General features: G+C 46.2%; 1 protein-coding gene across 1 annotated transcript in view; it reads left to right on the top strand.

Annotated features, from left to right (window-relative positions):
• The first annotated feature begins 1,204 nt into the window (after nucleotides 1-1,204).
• DMRT1 (doublesex and mab-3 related transcription factor 1) overlaps nucleotides 1,205-25,450 on the top strand; it is a 1,789,254-nt gene continuing 1,765,008 nt past the window's right edge. Inside the window, exon 1 of the mRNA XM_069625749.1 lies at nucleotides 1,205-1,757. Coding sequence (XP_069481850.1) covers nucleotides 1,515-1,757 — 243 coding nt within the window. The 5' untranslated portion in view covers nucleotides 1,205-1,514. The remainder of the gene's footprint in view (nucleotides 1,758-25,450) is intronic.

The following is a 25,450-nucleotide window of genomic DNA, read 5'->3' as shown; positions in this document are numbered from 1 at the left end:
TGTATCTTATTCTTCATCCAGAAACTCACACCCGACTGCCATTTCTGTGAGTCTGGCATTGAAGTCATTAATTCAATAATTGCTTTAGATCTTTGCCGAGCTAAACTCATCTGGACTCGCTCACAGTCTGGTGAATCATCGTTGCAGGGCCTGCATGGTGTCAGCCCACTAGTTGACAATGTGATGCTGGGGGAAGTTGCGTGCTGCCGCGGCTGCAGTGGGGGTCGCTGTGTCCCGGCTGAGGTACGTTCAGAACATCATATCTGTAAGCCTCCAAATAACACTTTAGGGGTGATTCCAGCCCGTTGGTAGATGTCTCACCAGAGGCAGACAATGTAGGGCCTGAGTGGGCAAGGACTGCCCAAAATCTGTAAATGTCCACTCAGCAGCACTGTGTGGGCATTGTGTGTCACTGTTTTACTAAAGGATCTGCACCTGAGCAAAGCACGTGTGCCACAGATTCCAAAACTGGGAGTAGGAAACAAACTTACTGAACTCCCTCCAGCCTCGGCTCAGCATTATTCAATGTATACAAAGTGGACCCTTCCATTTGATATTATAAACACGCCCTGTCCAAATAAGCACTGTGTTTTGCAGAAACCACAATACAAGCCATTAGAAAACAACGAGTAAGCGAGAAACACGGTGGAAACGGAAAGATGTGAAATTGACAAAGACGCCACTTTGAATGGGGGTGGGGTGGAGCAATAAAGAGAAAGAAGACCTTCTTGCAGAAGTGCTAACGCCCGCTCGGCCAGAAAAGTACGCGTTTCAGCTTTCTGCCCTCCGAAACGTCCTTAGCGTTACACTGATTACAAGCATAAATCAGCTCACAAGCTGCTCTTGAGTCAAGTAATAAAGATTTGGAGGGTACACTTCTTATTGCCCTTTGCCTATCCAAAAACGGAGAGGTTGTCTACAGGGACCTTCCGAAACAGGCACTGTTGCATTTCGTTTGAGTAGAGAGACAACAGGAGCATCTTTGTAAAAGTCCCATGAGTACAGTTAAAATCCTCATAAAAATGACATGAAAACCCTGGGAACTCGCAGAGGTGCAGCTGGAAGACCAGAAGAACAGGGAGGCCCCGAGGGAGGCACTGTGGGCACCCAGGGAGGAACCAGAGGAGGCGGGGACAGGCCTGGTTCCCCCTTATCACTGTCGCTGTTCCCGGCCACCACTCCTCCCACGTGGTGCTGGAAACAGTTTCATGACAGTTACCAAAAAAAACTCCCACCCCTCTAGGCCTGTGCCCTCCTCCAACAGACTCTCGGCAGCCAATTGTCAGGGCACAGGCCCTTCCCGCCCGCAGAGAGAGGGGTGCGCCTCTACCCCACCCCCAGCAGCGCCTGATCGGCCCTGGACAGCTCCTCGCTTGTGGTGGAGCCAGAGGACAGGTCCATGCGCAGGAATTAATCTCGCCTGATTTGCTTGAATCCGCAGAGGGCCGGAAAGCCACAGGCGAGGCCCAGGAAAGCCACAGGCGAGGCCCAGGTACGGCGGAGGCGGACGGGGGATGCCCAACGAGGACTCCTTCCCCAAGGCCAAGTCTGGAGGGGGTGGAGGCCCCCACGGAGGCGGTGGCATGCCGCCCGGGCCCCTGGGCAAAAAGTCCCCGCGGCTGCCCAAGTGCGCCCGCTGCAGGAACCACGGCTACGCCTCTCCCCTGAAGGGCCACAAGCGCTTCTGCATGTGGCGGGATTGCCAGTGCAAGAAGTGCAGCCTGATCGCCGAGCGCCAGCGGGTCATGGCCGCCCAGGTGAGGAACACTTTTATGGAGGGGGTAGGGGGGATGGTGGGGTTGGCCCTCGGGCCTGCAAGAGGCGCAAGCCTCCAAACACGCAGGGAGGCGCGGCTAATGTAGACATGGAATGCGGCTCCTCTCCCCGCCACACAAGGGCCCGGTCCCCTCTAGGGGGGCATTGAGTGAGGCCCCTCTGCCCCAACTTCTATCCGCTTTCGAACATTCTCATCAGACTGCACATTTGTGAAGCCGCTGTCACAGTCCAGACACCCCTTTCTCTGCGACTGTCTGACTAACCTTCAGGTCAGGAGTGGTATGGTCTGAATACAGGAGTTTCCCCAAACTAGTGCTACGCATATTTGGCCACTCAAAGCTGGTCGGGTTCAGCGGGCACCTTTTCCCGGGGGCTCTTTGGCTTTCTGTAATTTAAAGGGTGGGAGCACTGCTACAGACCATAGGGCCGAGTGAGCTACTACCACTCTGGAAATGTCGGGGTATCCCCCGTTGAACATATGAAAAAGGCTCTATGGAGAAGGAACAATTCGAGCCAATACAGGTCTGCGAAATTTTAGATCTTTCTTGCAAAACGCAGTACTCAGCAACCATCGACATTGCACCCGAATACGGACGTAATATACATATAAAACGTTTAAAAAAGCAATTCAGCAAGGCTGGCGACCACGAGGGCAATACGCGATCACCCGCCCTCCTTCCAGAATGTTCACCCGGGCGCTGCCGCTTCCCCTATATTTCTTAGGGAATTTTCGGAACACTGTATGCGTCCCCTGGCTGCTGCCGGGTATGAGACGAACTATATTTTCGTCAAACTAAAGCACACTAAACCTGACATTATTTTGGGTTGGAAGCAGCGGCTGTGACTGACACTGAAATGATTTAAATGCGGGCAAATAATCCATACACGTTGCCAATGGTATCAAAACAATTACACCTATTTGTAACATTATATAACCGCGTTTCTGTTTTCAAAATGAAAGACCTGAAAATAGGGTTATTGTTTCAAAGCACAACTACTTGCCCCATTCTTTAAGTAATACTATCTTAATGAAAGTGGACTGATCCGGCACGAAACTATTGACATATTCTATCCTCTTGGAAAATAGCACGATTGTGTTTTGATTCGTTAAAAAACATCAGTCTGTTTTGGTGAATTAAGTAAACGAATTCTATTTTTCGATATGAATTATATGTAAATTAAAATGCTCAGCCTGCGTAATTCCTGCAGAAAGGCGACATGTTGGCAACAAAAAAAAAGCACAAACCGAAAATAAGTACAGGTCAACAGAAACACATATATTGGTGTTTCTGTGTGGGGAAATCGGGCGAAACGTCGTGACCGAAAATTAAACAAAAATATAAACTAATAATACATTTTCATTTATATAGTTTTTATCCGAAGCGCTTTGGATAGAACATGTGTATATACTATAACACTAATTGAAAAAAAAACACTGGACGGAAAGGGGCATTTTATTTCCTTTGGGCACAGTGAACGGATTCGAGTTAAAGTTGTCCTGTTAACACCGGTGATATATTGGAAATGAGTACTTACGGTTAATTTTAAAATAAAGCCCACCCTTTCTCCTGTGATACAGCCCAACCCAGTGTACCTACTGCGAACTTTCTCCCACTAAACCCCAAATCAAAGTAATGTTATTCCCCGCTCATTATAAGACACAGTGCTGAGAAGAGGCCGAACCAATTGATGCCCGATTAGCAACTAAATATTCAGAGTTTACAGAACTAATTACATTATGCATTTTTTGTGGGTGTCAGATTTTGGCTTCATCCGTTTTGGAGGGATACAGATAGACTTTATCGCTTCGTTTTGGAACATAACCGTTTTCATTAACCAAAAACAAAAGGCAACCAAGACGCAATTTTGTGCTCTTTTAAGCTCGGATGTCGTCAATTTCAAAAACTGTTGGAGGGCAACGGTTACCTTTTGTATATTTCAGTCCAGCGGGCAATCCCGCAAGGTAAGTGTTAACTTTGTATTTCGATTCTGCCAAAACAAACGTAGTTTAATAGTTCGCCGACTGTGGTGTGCGATCTACATGTCTCTCAGCCACCCGACACTCGTGTGGCGGGTCCCTTCTCCCCCTCACGGCACACCACACGCGTCCTTTACGCTCCACAGGCCACCCCCCACCCGAGAGCGTTCCTCTCCCAGCCAGAAAAGTGTCCTTCTCAATTGATATCAATGGGGTCAACGGCTCCCTAAAGCAGCCGCCTTCACCCTCCTGCCAAGCGCCGCAGTTGAGAGGCCTGGATTAATTGAACCCAAGCCTCACATGTTATTCTCTACCTTGGCTGCCATAACAATACTGGTTATGTGTCCTCTTTTTTAAACGGTTATTTGCACGTATTTTACTATTTGCCTTATTTGTTCTGTGTTTAACATTCGTAAACATATTTATTCAAATATTTCAAGTTTAGATTCTGCCTCTTGTTTAAAGCGCCCTGAAGGTGCCAATGGTGGCAGAACAGAAAATCCCCATGAAAAAAAAATGCAGTTTCCATTCTTTCATTCAACCTAAGACAAACTGCACACAAGGGGAGAGAGATATCGACTTCCGGGTTTAGTCATTTTACAATTAATTTCCCTAGCAAGTTCTGCATCTCTTTGCTTTCCTGCCCTCGGCCATTTCACGAAGGGCCTTATTTCCAGTCGTATTTCAGGGGATCGGGCAGACTCCAGACCGTCAAAGAAGTGTGTCTAAAACATGCTATTTCTTCTGGCCGGCCACCTGTCCTTGTAAAATGGTGTATGTTCAAACTCTTTTATTTTAACGTAGTCACCTAATCCTACATTTTGTTTTGGCTATGTTGGTTTTCCACAGAATTTCCACCAAACTACTGCTCCTCATATATTTTTCCAGTCACCATTTTCAGGCACTAAAAAGCAGACACAATAACTTGATTTTTTTTTTTTTTAATCATATACCTGTCCACTTGCAAATGAAAAAATGCACAAAGATCGCAATGGGGAATACATGAAGGAGCGTTTGAATGTGCGCATCGGCCACGCAGGCCCTCTTGTTTATCTTAGTGAGCTACTGCGCAACGCTTGGTGTGCAGAGGGACGTGGCCTTGTGTGTGTGAGCTCTTCCTGCAGTCACCAGTAGGATATACTCCAAAATGCGCGCCACGGCTCCCCTGTTCTGAACAGTCACACTTGAAAGTGCAATTCTCAGAAGGATCGTTTTTGACACTTGTATGTATTTATTTTTTGAAAGCTTTGTTTTTAAGAAAGGGGTATATCACACAATACATCATAAGATGTAAGCCACACTAACAGGTGTGTGCTGAACCCGGTCTCTAAATCCCTCTAAAAGGCACACAAGATCACCCATCCCTTTCTTCCTTTTCTTTCTGTATAGTTACAAAAAGACGCTCACAAGGGCCAAACAAGAGGAAAAAAGAATGAGAAGGGAAAAGGCGCCATGCTTGACAAGGAGTATCCCCTCTGCCTTAATGCCAATAAGACTGAGATCCTCCTCATTGGGACACCCGTTTTTCCCTTTCCTCTCTCTCTCTCTGGCCACCCACTCAGGGCCCTGTTCCTGCTCCTTCCTGTGAGGCTAAGACCCTTGGTGTCACCTTCGACTCCTCGCTCTCCTTCGCTCCTCACATCTCTGACTTCTCTGACTTCTCTTCACAGTCAAAGTATCAGCTGCACCTCCTCAGATGTATTCTTCATTTTCTCACTTTCCCCCAGAAGCTTACTGTCTCCAGAGCTCTGGTCCTCTCTAGGCTGGGCTATTGCAACAGCCTCTTTCTAAATCTTCCTGCCTCTACACTTCGACCTTTACAACTTATCCAGAACAGAACTGCAAGACTTGTCCTTGGCTCCAAGCCCAGGGATTGTATCTCTCCAGCTCTGAAATCTCTTCACTGGCTCCCCGTGGCTGCAAGGATCAAGTACAAGACCCTCTGCATCGTCCACAAGCCTTTCTGGGGCCTGGGACCGCTCTACCTCCAACTTTCTCTTCAAAAACATCTTCCTTCTCGAGCTCTACGCTCATCTACATCCAACTCTCTGAGGGTCAGACGCTTCTCCAAGCAGAGAGTTGGGGGCAGATTTCTCTCCCCGGCGGGGGCCTTCCTCTGGAACGGCCTCCCTGCCTCTCTCAAACTTGAGCAGAACCACCTCCGGTTCCGGAAGCAACTCAAGACCTGCCTATTTGCTTCCGCATTCTCTCTCCCTCTTCCCTGCTGATGCACCTGACTGCTCTGCGCACTGGTCACCCTCTGAACTCGTGCCCAGGCTCCTGCATGTCCAGTTGCCCACGCACCGCTTTCAGGCTCCCAGCACTTAAGGGTCTGTATCTGCAACCCTACAGTCCCTTCTCTCTGCACTTATGAGCCACCCGCTGGCTGAACTTGTAAGTTAACTGCACTTCCCCCTTTCCCCTGGCACTTCTCCCCTTTCCTCTTCCCCGCACTTGCGCGATCTGCATGACAACAGGCCTAGTAAGTTTGTTATTTTGTCCTCCCTTTGTTTGCCCCTCCTTGTCTTGTCGCGCCTAGAAACACTTGTGTAAAAGCGCGTTATAAATGCCACATCATATGATGTATGGTATGATATGATATGGCATTTATAATGCGCCTATACACAAGTGTTAAAAGGCGCAACGAGGCAAGGGGGGGAACAAAGGGAGGACAAAACAATGATCCTACTAGGCCAGGTGTCATTCAGATCGCGCAAGTGCATGGGAAGGGGGGAAAGGAAAGTGCGCAGGGGGAAGGGAGGGGAAAAGTGCAGTGCATGGGAAGTGGAATAAATATGACACATAACAGCCAGCTAGTGGCAAGTGCAAGGAAGTGCAGACGTAAGTGCTAGTAGGGGGGGACTGAAGGGATACAGGAAACGGTCCCAAGTGCAGGGGTTGCTAGGGAGGCCGTGCAGGTGGGTAATTGACGGGGCCTGGGCCAGAGATCAAAAGGGTGGCACAGGTAGCCAGTGCAATTACGGTCAGGAATTCAGCAAGGGAGAGGAGGAGAGTAAGCAGAAGCCAAGAGGAAGGTTTTGAGGTGTTTCCGGAACCGGAACCGGAGATCATATCATATCCCAAAGACCAGATAGCATTCAAATTACACACAAAGCTCAACACAGGCACCATAAATGTCTACGTACCCATTCAAATAGTCATTCCGTTGGAACTGGATCTTCTCAGATTTTGCCTGTAAGCACATTGCGTACAGCTACAGCACCACCAAAGGTCTGCTAGTGGACGTGGCAGTTATCTGAACCCTCATCAATCTCTTGCCCTCTCTATTTCTATAGCTTGGGAAAGCCGTGGCTTGACCTCTTCAGTCCCAAATGCAGTTCTACCCCTTTATGAGGAGTAAACCTGTGCTGCACAGTTTTGACAATTTTTCATGGCAGGCTTTTTAAGGTCTTTTACCCAGGTTTCGAGGGATGCAATCTACTGGCTTCTACATGTCCCAGCCCTTCATGGACATGGATGTTGGGAGTCAGTGAATGCACAAGCCTGGGGAACACGACCAACAATTTTGACTGGGCTGCATATGGTTTGCCCTTCCAGCCTAGCATTCTCAAAATACACAGGTCATCTTTGTGAATAAGATGAGGTGCAGAATTTATTAGTCTGGGCATCTCATTGAAACACATCATTTGGGCTTCGCAGAGATGCCCATTTTTGGTGAACCAGCCCATGTGAGTGTGACACTCATGCATGTTTGAGTGCTCATAACAGTTGCAGGGCATGCCCCCTTCACTCATTCTCTTACTATTTTACAATATGAGGCTTGTGTGGCATTCCTGTCACTTTGCACAAATATCAATACTGCAACCGGAGTTCCACCGAGAGTATAGAGCCAGCCGTGGATAGGAGGAAGGCGGTCTGGATGTGTTAATATTTGGGGACAAACATTCAAGTTGCAAGCTACTAGCCGGCCCTAAAATGCCACTCACAACCTCAATTCTAAACATGTTGCTGGGTTTAGGAGGAGCTTCAGGTTGGTAGAACATTACCTAAATCTCCACCTTTGAGACCTGACCCCTCCCTCTCGGCAAGGAAGGGGCTCATGAACCTAAACACACTACATTCCACTTAGTCGACATGGCAGTGCTCTGGAGGATGCTCAGGGACATGAAATACAGGAGCCCTTTGTATGCATTTAAATGCAGTTATACTCGGATCTGATATGTGTATCTAAAGTTAATCTGGAATGTAATCCTCTTGTTTGCGTGGTTCACTTTCTAGTTCGATGGTTTTATATTAACAAAATCATGTTTTTTTATGGGAAGTCTGCTTTCTAGTTCTATGGTTTTATAATATTTTTTTTAAACAAATGCAGCAGCAAGTTTGCAAACACAAGGGCCCTCATAAAACTTTGTAGGTAACCACGCCGCTATTTGCGGCATGGCTGCCCCCAAAATCGTTCCGACTCCGGCCTGGTGAATGGAGTAATTACCGGTCCATTCCGAGGTCGGAGGGACCGGTAAATCCCCATTCACCAGGGCCATTCCCCATTCCCATTTGAGCCCCCATAGGGCACAATGGGAAGGCGGCAATAACGGTACCGCAAATTGTGGTACCGTTATTGACCCCGGTGTCCCTTTGCGGGTCCCGTCCTTAACGCCTGAGGATCCGCAACGGGAACTCGTAGTAGGGCGCAAAGGGATTACCGGCACCAGTGTCATTTAGATATACAGGTCAGATGTTGGAATATTAAAAAGGAGAACAAGCAAGAAATTATACATTTTATTTTTTAGATAGACTATTGTTACTGTAATCTGAGGTAAACTCTACAAGATTAATACCTAACACTAATTACATATATTTAAGTTTTCTTTCTTGTCCTGTGCCTGTCATTTTCGCTCTTCCCAATATGGGTAATATTGATTCCTTTTGAATGAAAAATGATTAGAAATTTAAATTTTTGAGCAAATACAAACTTGATTGATAGTTAACTAAAGTCCCTGAAGAAGCTCACCAGTTTGGGGAGGAAATAAGGACTATGATATGATGGAAACACGAATAGGCCATTGTTTGGAACAGTGTTAATCATTATTAGTGTACCACTGGTCATTGTTTGGACAAGCGTAAATTTACTTGATTACATATGTAACTGGTGAATTGTAGGACCTAAAGGTTGTCCCTGATGGTAGTTAAATACTAAATAGAAGTGTAAACATAGGAAATAATATTTTCCCTAAGTAAGGTACAAGTAGTTTTTTTAAATGTACGCATCGTAAGAAGGATTGATTTGATTGCAAATTTAAATTAGCACATATGTTATGTTTAGTTATTGTTAATGTTGATTTAAAAATTGTGTAACCACCAGTTGTATGGTTATTAACTAGCATCACAAGTGCAGCTTATATTTTGAAGGATGTCTAAATGTACATATCTATATCACAGAAGAAGAGCACACGTTATCCCTGAATTGAGTACCTGTGATAATGGCTTTGTCATGAGATTTCATATATGGTGTGATTGCACAGGGCTCCAATGCTCTACAGTGGCGTAACAGCCATAGACATGTTTAATTGGTCTAACTAACATTGCTATTAATGCTTCTCATTCCAGAAGAGTGTCTGTGTCTGACTGACTCTCCTGCTAATTAGCGGTTGAGACTCTGATTGGTCAGCAGAACTCTGGAAAGTTGTTAAGCTTTGGGTGGCCTGTGTTACCACAAAGGGAGAGGGTAGGGTTTGTTTACACATTCAGTGATCAGCAATAGTTGCAATGGACGACAATTATAATGTTTTGTATATACCAACAAATATTCCAGAAATGGTGGGAACTAAGTACACGTTCCCACATAAAGTAAACAAGCATTACGTGGCAGTCAACGGAGAAGAAAACAGCGACATTTCTCTCTCCTAAAGACGCAGATATTGGCTGTTCGAAAAAATAAAGTAAGCAGTATGGCTGTGCGGCTAATAAAAGCAATAACACTGTGAAGTCAAATGTGCCTGGAATGAGAATCGGTCATTCGGAGCACATTTTACAATGAGCTTTGAACCGGTTCATCTGTACGTGCTTGCAACTTGAGTGTTTGTCTCAAGATGTTAGCATCCACCTGGTAACGCACGGCGAGAAGGAAATGGTGTGCTCCGTGTATGTGTAGAATTTCAGGTGGCGCGTGACTTTTTATTGTTGGCTAGTAGCTTGCAATTTGAACTATTTACCGGTGACCCCAGCCATAAATATGTCCAGGATACCAAGTCAAAGTCCTTCTCAGCATCTAATGTTGTCCCTATCACCCATAACTCTTGACGTAATACACTGAATAGCTGGTGCAGGTTCAAACTCGCCTGAGTGACCAGGTATGAATTCTGATGACGAGGATTCATGAGTTTCCTCTTTTGGGGAGGCGTGGGGTCAATATTTGTGCAATGATTTTGGCACGTATTTTACTGTCTGCAGGGTGATAAGGGCTGGTATGATGCACAGGGCGTGGCGCCTTTATTTGGTTTGTATAATCCCATAATACAAGGATCACGCAATGGAGGGGTTAATGCATGTGCTCAAATAGCTCAAGTAGCAGTGGAACGAGCAGTAGTGAATAGTGTTTATAACATTCATTGCTAAGTGTATCGGTGCTAGGAAAGATTTCATAATTGTAGGTAATTTTCCCTTCATGTGGCAACCCCCAAACTTTTTGCTGTTGTTTTACACCCTGATCTAGACTTTGCCAGAGAAGCGCAGCCTTCAGCCGCACTCCTCTGGGCTTTCGCTCAATTCTTCTGGGGAAACTGACATGCCCTTAAGACAGTCAGTACTGGGAGACTTCGTTTCCCTTAATCCTTTCCTCATGTTGCAGCTTTTGAGCAACATGAAACAAGAGTGCACCGTAACTTACATTACCGCGCTCTTGGATCTCTAGTCAATGCAAAGGCCCTAGAAACTCTCGCTGGACTTATTATGAAATGTGCAAGCGTGTCACGGACGGGACGGGTGGCAGCTATCGTTTCTTTGTGTTTTGAACCCCTTTTTGCCATGTTAACCGCGCTTCCTGCGTTTGGCCCAAATGGGTGGCCTGGCCTCCAAAATGGCCATGCCACGAGGTTCTTTGTCCTGTCCGCTGACCGTCCTGCCCCTTCACCCAGGTCGAGGCGACCCGGGGCAGTCCTTATTTGGTCATTCACTTTCCCGCGAAACACAACGCTTTCGCGGGCTTCTGCATGCCTTGTGTGTGCCTCCAGGATGTGGGCTGGGATGTCTGTTGCCAATACACATCCTGGGTGCCAGAGAGTCTAGAGTGTCCTGAATGCCTGGGACCACTGTGGTCCATGATAGGTCCACGTATGGTGTGAGTATTTGCGAGCGGATTTCCAATTGGGCCCTCTCCGTTTTGGCGCGAAGGGAACTTTGGATAAGAGGAGGCTGAAAATATCACTACCATGTCGATCTCCTGAGTTCTCACGAACAAAGGATAAGGAGCCAAGTATCCTGCGACTAAGAAGCTGAGTCGAGGAATCGCTGGTGACCTGCTGAAGGTTTGGCACCCTGCACTGCTGTCGTCCTGCGAGACCACTCGGCCTCTGATGGAACGAGAAGGTCTGCAACGGCCCTTCGACCCTTTAGAATAGTGGGAACAACTATTCTCGGCATCTTCACCAAATCCTGTACGTAAGCCTTCGGAAGCGTCCCTGGGCCATCCAGTGGACTGACCAGCCTACACAGGAATCTTGCTCTGTCACCGCCATCTGGCTTACTGCTAATCCCGTGTCCTCGGCACTCTCACACAATTCGTACACTTGGCGTTCCCAGGTCTGAAGTGAGACGTGTGCTTTGGGACCGGAATACACGCGGCTGCCGAGTTGCCCTGCTGTGGTAACAACCCTTTGCGTGCTCGCTGCATCGGGCACACAGTCTCGACCCTGACGCCTGCTGTCGCAGAATCTACATGGCGTCGAGACGTCCCTCTGATCGTATCCGAACCTGCCAGTACCGAAACTGAACCTGAGAAGCCTGGGTCTGCCTGCATCGGGGACCGGTGAGTAGTCAATACCCTAACCGGTCGCCCTCCCGCAGGAGCCTGTGGCTTTTCATCGCTGTTGTAAACAGCAACCCTTTCCCGCACTCACGCCCTGCTTCTGCCCCCAAGTGGAGGCCTTGCCTGAGTCACGGGGATTTGTTCACCATCTTTTCATCCACTTTTCTGAACTGCCTGATTTCCCTAAAGAGACTCTCCTTTGCCCGTTGGCAGCCGCGTGTGCAGGTACTTTTGAGCACATGGCTCCACTCTTCGTAGGGCTCGGACTTCCTTCTAGTTAGGTGGCCTCTGATGTCGAACTGGGTCTAACGATTACTTGCACTGCCTGTTTTCCTCCCCATCTAGGTGGTCTGCATATTTAGTGCTTCTAACTCTTTAGACCCCTCGGTCTTGTATATATAATTGTATTGATTGTGATGTGTTGGTTTACTGGAGTTTTACCGTGATTCTTTACTATGGTCGATGTTACAAAGGCCTTGTAATAAATGTGTCTATATTTTTAATATAGCACCTGTCTGGAGTAATTTGTAAGCGTCCTTGCTTTGTGTGCTCATTGCGGGCTTTCAGTCACCCTCACCCCTCTTGTGACCTAGTCTTGACCGCCGCCATCGCTACCCTGATTGGTCTGGCTTGTCCAGAGGTTACCCTGTTCCAAGAAACTAGGCTGGCCTTCTGAACCTCTGCCCCTCCAGGACAGAGTTCAGGAATCCATTTTAACAATCGGGACCCAGGGTATTGGTAGATTTGATACTGTTAATGGCCCCAATAATCTTATACCGTCAAGTTTGCGCATACATCTAGCCGCTCCTGTTTGTTTAGAGGAGACAGTTCATTATTTTGCAATTATGCATTTACTCCGTCTTCATATATAGAGATCTGCTGCTGATATCATTTACATTGATTTGCTGCAAACATCTTGCAAGATTTCCTTATCTGTCTGTACCATATCACCCTGTACATTTATAATATTTTCTATGTATCTGTTTTCTTTTTCCTGCAGAATCTACCAGGTTAGGAATTGCAATGAGTGCACACTTTCTGCATATTTTCACGCCTATGAAAGTGTTCTGTGGCATTTATTTAATGTATCTGGAGGTTGGATCTTTATGTTTGGGTTTAAAGAGCCTACATTCAGCCATCGTAGCACGGTACCGATTTCGATCATGTTCTTTCTCCACTGCTCCATGTCACCATGAGATCTGTTTGTATGGTGCAAAGGATTCCTGCCTCCAATAAAATCGATATCTCCCAAATGCCTTAACTCCCATATTTGATGTATTACTATTCCTTCTATCCTTTTTCTAACCCAGATGTTCCTCATCTCGTCCTCTAATGATGAGTCAACCACTGTGACGCTCAACACGTCTAACTTGAATCTTCCTTTGGGTCTGGCCCTAGTCGACGCAATGCTAACCTTTATGACTGGACCGTGGTCCGAGAATGATCTAGAAAATATTTCACTGTCAGGTATCGCACGTGTGATATCATGGGATGTTAAGAACCAGTCATTCCTGGAGGACGAGTTATGGACCCCTGAGTAAAAAGTGTACGACTTAGTGTGGGGGTACAGCCCTCCCAAACATCGGACAGGTGTTTTTTTTCAATGTGCGCTGCTGTTTTGGTGAGGACCATGCACAGACTATCCATCTATGCATCTAGGTTAATATTAAAGCCACCAGCTTTTATCCAGTCAGCCTCTTAGCCTTCAGATCCAAGTACATATATTTGTTAAAAAAAACTGGGGCTGTTGGAGTTGGGATCTGGTTGACCCACGGGGCTCCGACGTGTAGCAAGTAAGTATATTATTGGTCTTACATCTTCATATGTCCATGTGTTACTTTATAGAGTGATCACTAAATAAATACATTTGTGATGGTGTTGATTTCTCTGTGATACCCAGTGCCGTACCCCCATCGGCAACCCCGATCATCAGATAAAAACATTTACCCACCCAACCCTCATAACACAAACCCATGTACTGCAACAACATTTTGGGGTCATCTTCAAAGGGGCGGGGTGGGAAATGAAGGCGTAAAAGCAAGGTATATTACTTGAACCCTGGCATCTTCGATTCAGCCCATTTTAATGCTCGCACGCAGCAGAGCAGGGGAGCAGATGGGCGTTAACCTCTCCGCCATACTTTCCTTCTCCGTCTTGTGCGAGCACTTTGTGTCATGTCTGCATGAGATTTTCATGGAAGCGTTAAGCGAATGGATTCCTATGGAACCTGTCTTAAATTAGCACCCGATAACATAGCACATAGATTCCATAGGAATCAATTAGTAAACGCTATCTGCAAAGCTTAATCTGCAGGTGGGGTTTACTGTTTTGTAAAATGGAGCATAGCACGCCTTGATTTACTTTTCAGTTTTGCATTCTGCTTCCAAATAGTGAGAATTGCAGGTAGAGGACACCAATAGCACTTAAGTGCAAATGTTGGTTAATCTCCTGCATGCAATTTTCATTTGTTAAACAACGAGCCCCTAATCTGAACATCACAAATAGAGTAAGGTGGGCAGACTCACGGAGCGCTCCCCTTACAATCATGAATACGAACTCCACAAACCTTTTGCTCAACTCAGTGGCAAATAGTATTATATATGAAGTGCAGTGGTGGCACAAGTGCCATACATATGGGCCTCATTACGGGTCTGGCGGTAACCGTGCCTCTGATACTGGCGGGTTGCCACCGGACCCGTAAATATTTACCGGACCTGACTTCCCGCTAACACCAGTGGATTACAAACCTGGCGGCCCAGAAAGTCAGGCATCGGTAAATTCTAAGTCCAAATGGGAGTGGGGACCACGGAAGCACTGTCACCGTTGTTAACAGTGCCGGTGCTTCCGTGACGGTCTGCCTACCGTGGCCGCTGTGCCCAGCAGGGTCAGACCTGTTGGGCACAGCGGCTCCGGCAGGTAGACATGTAGTATACCCGCCTGTAAATAATGGTGTCAGTAAACTTACTGGCACCATTGTGTCTGGACCGGCATGCTTATAATGAGCCCCATTGTCTTCCATTTGTGGAATTCCCTTCATCATAGCTACCAATCTTGCATAGTACCTGCGTCGACATAGAATGAGTCTGTGTCTTTCAGATCAAGTGGGAGTGTCGAGTTGGCGGCTTTCTGACATCCACATATGGGCACCTCACTTGGGAGCCAGACAGTATATGCCCGGGGGAACGCTGTGGTGTGCCATTTCAACCTTTTCAACGCTGCAGTTTCTCTGGCAAATCCTGCGGTAACAGATGCTCGACCTGCAGCCTGTTCTGTGCAAGTTGCTGTTCATCCAGCCAAATACATGTCATATGTACTTCAAACATGTACAGTTGCTGACGTCCATGTGCCCAGTACCGCCATCAGGGCTTCTAGTTTAAATGCTGCGCTCTGGACAGCTGCATCCCCTTTGTTGCCTGTGCGACCACCAGCCATGTGATCGCCCATAGCCTATGAGGTATGAGCGCCATGCTATGTATATTGGTTCGTTACTCCTATGTACGGAACATTCTCATTGTATTGTTTCCCTTAATTAACTCTGTATGTGCTTATTTCTAAGTTAATCTGTACACCCATGACGTATCTACACTTTTCCTAACACCAGCTTACCTTCACTGACGCTAACTGTGTCATGACCATGAAAACCGCCGATCATATCACTGTTATTTGGGTTAGCCGTTCAAATCAGTTTAGATCTTAAGAGCGTTCTACATTCTCTGCGTGCATGCTCTCCGGTTGAGTTGGAGGGCTGGTCTGGGGATGTGTGGTGATGTCATACCCCGGTCCAACTGGCGGCTATTACCGCGTTGGCGGCTATACCGCCATTGATTGTTCCATCACGTTCGTTCAGAACGGCGAGCAACGCTCTAGTTGTTCAACTAACATGGCTGCCGCTGGGAAGTTTTTAGCGTTTGCACTCCCAGCGGTCGGCGCGTTGCAACCGTTCTGACAGCTTTCTTCGTTTTCGGTGAATACGCCAGTTATTTTGCTTCATACCGAAGATCTTTTCTTTCTCTGTCGTTTCTGCCTCCAGCGCTGTTCTGTTTACTTACCTTTTTTCCGGCTTTAGCAGGTCATCTCTCTCTATATTTTTCTATTTTTTCTTTCTTTCCCTTCCACCGGAGTACCTCCGCTCTCTCCGGCAGTCTTGTCTCCGTTTCCCTCCGCTCCGTTCCAGAAACATTTGTTCCCATTTTTCTCCTCTTCTGTTCCTCCTCTTCTCTCTCTCTTCTGTTCATCCTTTTTCCGTGGAGGCTCATTTTGTCCTTGCAAGTGCTTATTCTGTTACCTTTGTAATTTCCTCCTTCCTGATCTATTCATTGCTCAATACGGCTTGTGAACCACTCCTCGTGCTAGTCCTGGTGCTGGGCGTGTGCCCTTCATATCGCATCACATTGCAAGGGTTTTTTTCTGCCTTCTGGCTTTTTCCCCCATATTTGACAGCCTGTTCCCTGGGTTGGAGCCATAGCGTTGGAAGGGAACGGCATCACTGTGGCTTCAACCCGAGGCAGACACATTCTGCAAAAGAAGGAGAAGGATTATCTGGCACACCGACACAGACTTCAAGAAGACCCCAAGACAGACAACACAAGTGAGGAGAGTGGTGCAGGGAGTGGGTTGGAGAAGAAACATAGTGAGAAGAGTGGGGAGAAACCAAAGGACAAGGAGGACAGGTGATCAGCGTCAGCCTCTCCACATAATCCAGCACTACCTGCTGTGTGTTCCATAATGAGATGCGCTTTGTCTTTCACAATGATTTTTAGTTCTGCTGGATGCAGCATTCTGTATTTCAGCCTTCTGGCCTGTGATGTCTGCTTGACTTCATGACATTTTCTCTGGGCCTTTTTCACAACCAATGTTAGATCAGGATAAATACTCACAAGGTCACTCCTGGACAGGAGTTCCCTAGCTGCTCTCAGAATGGCATTGCAATCCTTATAGTTCAAGAGGTGGGGCAAAGGCCTGATCACAGAGGTGACTCCGGGATCTGTGTGCTGTATGCCCTCTCAAAGATAAAGACTGCAGAGAGCTGTGTCTTAGAGAGCAGTTATTTTCTCCACATGCATATCATTGGCATCTCAGATCTAGACTCTACAAAACCAAGAATGTGTACATTGTTGCAGCTATTCTGACCTTCTTGGACCTCAAGACGATCTACACATTTCATTTCTTTAGTCACGGCTTGACCTTTTCCTTAAGTGGCCCCAATGTGTGTCCTCGACTGGCTGTCATGTGGGCTTCTACATCAGTGACTCTCGTGGTAACAGATTCCAGATGGTGCTGCATGAGATCAACCTTTACAGACAGAGCAACTATTTTGCCTGACAGTTCTTTTATTGTGTGTATTGCATCCAGCATCTTGGAGGGCTTGGGATGATACAAAGTATGCAATCTCTGTGTCAGTTCTGCTTAAATCCTCAGGTGTCCGTGGCATCTCTCCATGCTGCATGCACAGTTGAAACGTCCACTGAGCCATGGCACGTTCCTTAATTCTCCTTGCGACTCTCTCTCACTCTCTATTCTCCCCTCTGACCTCTGCAGGGCCTACTCAGAATGTTCTGATCTTGTCCCCTCTCACCACTCATCTCTCCTGGAGTGACCACTTTCTCCTTTCCTCCCATCTCACCCTCTCTACTCCTTAGACCAAGTCAACCCCAGCACTGCCACCTACCTACTCAGTTATTCGACCCATGAAGCGTGTGTCAATTGAGGTCTTCGCCGCCACTTTCTCACCGCCCCCCCTTTGCTGACTCACACCCTGACAGAGCCCTTTCGATGCTCCACTCTGCTATATCTGATACTCTTGATGTTCTTGCCCCTGTCATGAGGATCCGCTTGAAGCCCAAAGCCAAGTGCAAATCTTGGTACCACTCAGACCTCGTCACCCTTAAACGGAAGTGCAGGGTTGCTGAGTGGAAATGGCATGCTTCTGGTACATCCTCTGACAAACTGGCCTGCTGCATGCTCCAAAGGCAATACCGGCTCTCTGTCTGCACTAAGAAGAGAGCACTCATCCAAGCCCGCATCTCCGCAGCATCTAACAACTCGGCTGGACTCTTTAAAATCTGCAAGGAGCTGGCCAATCCTGCTGCAGTCTCTACCCCTCCTGTCCCCTCCCAGACCCTCTGCACGGCCCTGGCTTCTCATTTCACCTCTTAAACTCAGGACATCCTGTCCTTTCTCTCTTCCTCTCCTCCTCCTCCTTCTACCGCCTGCTCCTCCTCTGGCCCTTCTTCGGCCACCTCTCCTCCCAGCTTCTCTGCCTGTTCTCCTCAGATGAGGTTTCTAGAAAAGTCAGATCTATGAAAGTCTTGTCGAAACAGGTTCACCCCTGTTCCTCCAAAACCATCAAGGACCACATTGACACCCTGGCTCCTGCTCTAGCTGATTTCTGCAACCACTCCTTCGCCATTGGAGAGTCTTCCCATCCCCTTTGAAGCACTCCCTTGTGCACCTTCTTCTTAAGAAACCCTCTGCTGACCCTTCCTGCCCGGCTAACTATCGTCCAATCTCCATCACTCCATTCCTGGGAAAACTCCTGGAAAAGCTGGCCATCTCTCAGCTTAATCTTCACTCTGAATCTGTTGGCTGTCTCCACGACCATCCGTCTTGCTTCAGAGCTGCCAGAAGCACGGAAACTGCTCTCCTGAACATCCGTGAAGACCTGCTCTCCAACCTCGATTCCAATACCACTTGTGTCCTCATCTTACTTGATCTCTCTTCTGCCTTTGACACGGTCAACCATGCCATCCTACTCAACTGTCTCTGTGATAACATGGGTATCACGATCAGGCCCTGGCTTGGCTGACCTCCTTCCTCTCCGACCGACCCATCCAGGTCCAACCTGGGTCCTTCCTCTCCTCTATTTCTACCTGTGGTGTTCCCCAGGGGTCTAACCTCTCTCCCTGGCTGTTCAACCAATACCTGGCACTTCTTGTACATCGCATTGCCGCTCTCTGCCCCAACTTTCAGTGCTATGTGGATGACACTCAGCTCATTTTCAGGCTCCCTTCAGCCACCTCTTCTCCTTCTCTCATCTCTGACTGTCTGTCCGCCATCTAGGAATGGTGTGCCACCAATGATCTTTGCCCTAATGCCAGTAAGACCGAGATTCTCCTCATCGGCACACCTGCTCCCTCCTTTCCTGTCACTCTCTGGCCAGCCTCTCTTGGCCCTCTTCTTGCTCCCACCTGTGAGGCTAAAAACCTTGGTGCCATCTTCGCCTCCACAATTTCTTTCTCTCCTCACATCTCTGACGTCTCTAAGAAGTCACACTACCAGCTGCACCTCATCACAGGTATTCTTCCTTTCCTCTCCTTCCCCCAGAAGCTCACTGTCTCCAGAGCTCTGGTTCTCTCTAGGCTGGACTACTGCAACAGCCTCTTTCTAAATCAGCCTGCCTCTACTCTCCGCCCTCTGCAACTCATCCAAAACAGTACTGCAAGACTTGTTCTTGGCCTCAAGCCCAGGGATCGTATCTCTCCAGGACTGAAATCTCTGCCTGGCTCTCAGTGGCGGCGAGGATTAAGTTAAAAACCCTCTGTATCGTCCACAAGGCCTTCTGGGGCCTGTGACCTCAATACCTTCAACTCTCTCTTCCTAAATATCTTCCTTCACGGGCTCTTCGCTCATCTACCTCCAACTACCTCAGGGTTAGTCGCTTCTCCAAGCAGAGAGTTGGTGGTAGATCTTTTTCTTCTGCTGGGGCCTCCCTTTGGAACAGCCTCCCTGCCTCTGTGAAACTTGAGTAGGACCATCTCCGGTTCCGAAAGCACCTCAAGACCTTTCCTCTCTCCTGCTGATCTCCTGGCTAAATCTGATACTGCACTGCTTACCTGGTTTCCCTGTGATCTTGTGCCCAGGTCTCCCCCGCCAGTTGCACACCTGCACTGCCCCCCTGGCAACCCTTGCACCCGGGGACTGTTTCTGTATCCCTACAGCCCCTAGTAGCACTTGACACCTGATTTCTGCACTTACCCTTGCACTTGCCACCAGCTGGCTGCACTTTTATTTATTGTCTTTATTTATTTTACTGTTATCCTATGTACTGCACTGCCCCTCCCCTTTCCCCCTGCACGTTTCCCCTTCCCCCTCCTCTGCATTTGCGCGATCTCAATGTCACCTGGCCTAGTAGGATCGTTGTCTGTCTTCCCTCTGTTCCCCCCCTTGCCTCGTCGCACCTTGAAACACCTGTATATAGACGCGTTATAAATGCCATATCATATCATATCATAGCTGTTTGCAGTGTTTCTTCAGGCTGCTTCACTGGTGTAGGTTGATATATATATAATCGGCTTGAGATTGTAATTATTTTGATGTTTATGAGTTGGGTATGAGAGCGCTGCCAAGCTGCGACCATTCAGTCTCCCTGCATCACGTGACTCCCAAACCCTGTTAGATATTTTTGACTTTCATTCACAACACACAATAACGATAAGGATGGATACTCGGTTCTACTGCATGGCTGTCAGACGACATAAAATTACATCTCCTGAATGTTCAATAGAAAACATATTGCAGGTTTGTCAAAATATCAATGGGATCCTATCTCACACAGATGTCTTTCTGTCGAAATCCAATGTTCCCAACCGTCCCTGGACAAGACAACTAAGTAGTATCAAGGCAGCAAAAGCCATCTTTTGGGGGCTTCTTCCCTCTCTACGTGCCATCCGAAAAAAGGTCAGGTTGGATCTGTTTTATCGAATACATGGGTCTTTCTTTTAACCGATTCTAGAGATTAAAACCTGAATTTGCGAACATCGCAGCTTCTGTAAGAACCAACAGTAGAAGGGTGTTCCATTTTCTCTGCTATAGAATCACATGCCAGAAGAATGCGTTTGGCTGTGCTGTTCAAGCTAGGTGGTTCCCTTTACAGGCAGATTGGAATGGTGCTCCTCCGGAAAGAACAACAGTTCATTTTTAATGTCAAGAACCATTTGAGAGCTTCGAATGATGTGGTGGAGTGGCATCATGTCCCCAGGCTTATTGCACACTATATTATTAATCACCAACCCCTCTTAATCACTTATTTTATTTTCTTGTAAATTAGTTCATTGATTTTTTACAGGCTGCAACAATGTTGAGATAAACAATATCCAGCATACTATTGTCTAAAACAGTGTGAAAAGTAGAGTTTGAGAGAACGTTGTAGCCAACAATAATATCATGAGGTGAATATCATCAACATAGAATTGGGAATAATACAACTGGAGATCAAACATGCACTAACCGAGGTCTTATCTTGAGTCTGCAAGAACGAACCAGAATGGTGGCTAAACAACAAATGCATAAACCATACCAATGGATGTTTGTACCTGCCTGAAATCGCACCCAGCAGCAGAACGGGTAGTGTATGATAGATGTGGGGCAGAAGCCATTTGTGTTATACAGTCATGGACGTTATCCCAGACTTTATTAAAACAAGGCCTGTTGGTTCCTTGTAGAAACTTATTGTATGAAAATTGAGGGGTCATATAAGAATTGACAATGGTACCAATCATTAAATTACATAGAGTTAGTGGTTCAATAAACTTAAAAATAGTTTCCAAACAAATCCATACTTTCTTCCAAAAAGTCATCACAAATTTACAATTAAAAATAGAATACAAAACATCTGCATTTGGAGGTTGGCAAGACCAGCATAAATTGGGAGTGTTTATAGAAAATATAGATATCACACGGGTTAAGTAAGCACAATGCAAAATAAAGAAAATGCAATGGCAAAGTAGTGTGAATTTGTTTCAAAATCTTTCCCCAAACGTCACGGGATAGGTGAATATACCAATCAACTTCCGAATCTTTAAAAGTATTAGTATTAAATAAATGTCTATGCTCTGTTTCATTTGAGCTAGAATATAATTTAGCGGCTTTAGTACAATGAATATTCATTATTAATTAAATACATTTGAAGGGAAGTGTTTGCGAGACAATGGTGAAAGTCTTAGTAATAGATACAATAAGAGTATGGTAAAAGGCATAATCTGAAGGGAGTAGATTGAATTTTAAACACAATAGGGAAAAAGGAATGGAATTATAGTTGTTAAATAAATGTTTGATTTGATATATGCCATTTGAATACCATCTTCAAGAAATGGTACACCTGAGTTTTATCTGGAAATATTTATTGAACTCGAGTAATGTATTGTTAGTATCAGTCAGATAAAATGCATTATCAAGAAGTTTGTTCCAGGTAATTTTAAAAAGATGTAAAAGAGGGAGGTTTTTAATATTCAGCGATGAGGAGGTTTGTAGAAAATGGGAGAGGGATAACGGGACAATCAAATGTGTTTCTATCTTAACCCAGGTGGGGGCATCATTCAGATGATTCTCATTTTGGAAGGAAAATGACCATCTGATGCAAGATGAATGCTTTATGATTTGTTTTGTAGTCTGGAAACGGTAACCCTCCTTCATATTTCAAATGTTTAAGTTTGTTTAATGCAATTCAGGGGTCTTGTTGTTCCATGGCAATTTGGATAATAAATTTATCAAGTTTGTTAAGGAACTGAGAGGAAAAAAATACTGGAATCATAGAAATCATATATAAAACAATAGGAGCGAGAGTCATTTTTATGGGGTCAAGACGTCCCCACCAAGTTAAGAATAAGGCAGTCCATCTAGTAATTAAGTCTTTCATTTTATTAAGAATTTACCTTGTATTGAGGGTAATAGTTGTATCTATATCCTTTGCTATGTGAATTCTAAGGTATTTAATTGATGAGGGACACCAAGTCATCCCTTGAAGGGTATATTAGAAAGAAAGCAGTCAATGGCAAGGGGAAAAATTTCAGACATGTCGTAATTTTGTAATCAGAAACAAGTGAGAAATTATTTATTGTAGTAATTACGTTAGGGATAGCTTGAGTCGTGTTAGTTAAAGTAAAATGCCATCATCATAAGCCGATAATTTAACTACATTATTCCCTACTAGTATACCAGGTATGTTTTCATGTGTTCTAATATTTAGCAGACGTGGTTCTAGGGCTAAAATAAACAATATAGGAGATAGATGGCATCCTTGTAGAGTGCCACTTGAAACAGAAAAATATTGTGATAGAGTATTATTAATATGAATATGAGTAGAGCGTGTGGAACAGAGGATTTTTATGAATCTAGTAGAGGTAGGACTAACTCCGTGCCAAACCAAAGTCCTAAGCATAAATGGCCATGATAAACGGTCAAAACCTTTCTCAGCGTCAAGAGTAAGGATAATCTTTGGATCAATTGATTTTTGGATGAGGGAAAGGATATTGAAAAGGATCCTTGTATTAGAAGAGGAGGTACGATACAACCTTTTATAAATCCTGTTGGGTGATCGTAATAAGACTAGGTAAAAATTGATCTTATCTGGTGGCTAACAATTTTTGCAAACATTTTGTAATAGGGCATTAATCATTCGTTCCAAATGCTGGAACGGGGATAACGGCCTTGCAGCCCAAGTGAAGTGAGGGTGGATAGCGAGGGCCCCGGGCCGTTAAACCCTGTTCCAGCACTTGGAACAGAGGATTAAGGCTATTGGCACCCCAGATTGCCAAAGGGGCAACCCAGGGTGCTGAAAAAAAGTATTTTCCTATGTTCAACGGGACGCCTCACGCATCCCGTTGCCCGAAGGAAAATACTTTCCCAAGATGGCCGACCTGGAAAGGTAAGATGGCCCCTCTTCCCTTTCCATGCCGGTCTGCTGGAGCTAAGAAGGAGCAGCGGAAGCAGGGAGTGCCGCTGCTGCAGTGGGAGGCGGCCGTCAGATGGGATGGAACGCGGGCTTTCAACTCCGGCTCAAGCACGCGTTCCTAGCTATCTGATTGGCTGGCTCCTCCTGCCAGGGTGCTAATCAGAATTAATAAGTGAGATGCTGACGATAATGTTTAATTAGTGAGGCGTCTTAATCGGGGTTTGGAAAGAGAATGAATAGAGCTTCACCAAAGGTGCTAAAGCTCTGACCTTCAGTAAAGAAGTGATCATATAATTCAAGATGTTTGGGGGAAAGGGATTCTGAAAAGTTATTAAAGAAATCCATTGAAAATTCATCAGGTCCAGGTGCTTTTCCCAATTTAAGGTCAGTGATGACTTATTTAACCTCATGTAAGTTAATGGGTTCATCGGAAGGAGTTCAATGAACTGCTTGAAAGGATATTGTGATGAATCCTGCTGTGTCGTCCCTCCTCCGAGAGGGGCAGGCCTGTCTCACGAGGCCAGGGAGGTGAGGCCGCTACCAGATAGTCCCCCTGAGGGTTGTACTCAGTTGGAGGATCTCATGGGGAGGTATTCCCCCTCTGGGATAAAGGGAGGACATGGCGGGAGAACGCAGTATTTTGACCATCCTTAGACCCAAATTGCTTTTCATTTACACCTTTGTGTGTTTGTCAGTCTACCCCTCTCATTAGTACTGAGACTAGGTAGAATGGAGACTACTCTCATAGACCACCATGGACAAGGACTGGGACAAGGAGGAGGCACAGAACAATGACGATCACCAACAAGAACATGATGGAGCAGTCTAGATTTTTGTGGACTTCTCCAATAAAAACCAAAGAGGGATTTAGCAACTTGTCTAACCTTCCCTGGAGGAGCCACGACAGCAAGCGCGGTATGGCGAACGAAGAGGAAGTAAACCGGAATGCAGGAGATGAAGCCAAGAGGTCCGGAGCCACTCCAAGGACGAGAGACAGCACGGCAGCCTGTGGGACAGAAGATCCAGGTGTTCCTTAATTCTGGGAGGTCCCGGGAAAGAGAACTGCATGACTGGGAAGAAGTCAAAGGCTGCGGAGCCGCCACAGCATAGTAGAGGTCCACGGAAGCCACAGGGACCCAATGGCTGTTAGCAGATGCCCAGGAGAAACCGGAACCCTCACGAACCACACACAAAGGTGCGCAGGTTGCCGGAAAGGCGTTGGGGATGCAAGAGGGTTGTGGGAAGTACAGAGGGGTGGCAGAGAGCCCCAACCTCAGTCTGGGACTTATGGGAAAACCTAGGAAGAAGAGAGAACCAGAAAGGGTCAGTTGAGAGACATTACCCAAATTGAGAGAAAACCAGGGGGAAGGTGGAGGACATCGTCCTCCTCACAGTCTTATTGGAAGAGACTGAAGAGAAGATCAAAGCTAAAGAAAGCTGACCATACTTGGCAGGTTAGTGAACCAAGTTGGTCCAGGCTAGGGGAAGGGAGTCATTCCCCTGGCTGTGTGAACTGTGGAAGCCTAGAGAAGGGAGGTGTTCTCCAGGAACCCAATACTGAAGAAATAACATTGTGCAATAAGAAATGTTGACATTTGAGGTGGAACTTTACCCTTTTGAGTTGAACTGAGAACTTTGTTGCCTATTTGACATTTTAACCTGGAACTTTGTTTGATACCTTGAAACGAGATTGAGACTTGGGAAAGGGAGACATTCCCTCAGGGAAAGATCCTACCTAACAAGTGGAAATGGGAGCCATTGTCCAGAAGAAGGGAGTCATTCTTCTGGACCAAGAACATCCACTGCCTCTTTAGTTTAGTTACAAGTGTAAGGAATAGAAAGAAGTAAGGTTTTGACACAGGACAGAGGATTCTTGATTTCATGGAAATCCTGACCGATTCCTTAGTATTTTAGTTGAAGCAGTGAACCCCCTCCTAGAATAGGGATTATTGGGTTTGTCTTTGATTTTCGTATTAATAAAAGTTTATGCCAACAACCATGCCACTTGTGTGTCAGTCTCGTACTTTTGCACCTTTACAGTATT

This window comes from Ambystoma mexicanum, chromosome 6p (assembly GCF_040938575.1).
Source record: "Ambystoma mexicanum isolate Mex_15411 chromosome 6p, UKY_AmexF1_1, whole genome shotgun sequence".
NCBI lineage: Eukaryota > Metazoa > Chordata > Amphibia > Caudata > Ambystomatidae > Ambystoma > Ambystoma mexicanum.
Note: the sequence above shows the minus strand (reverse complement) of the source record. Positions and strands in the feature narration are given on the sequence as shown.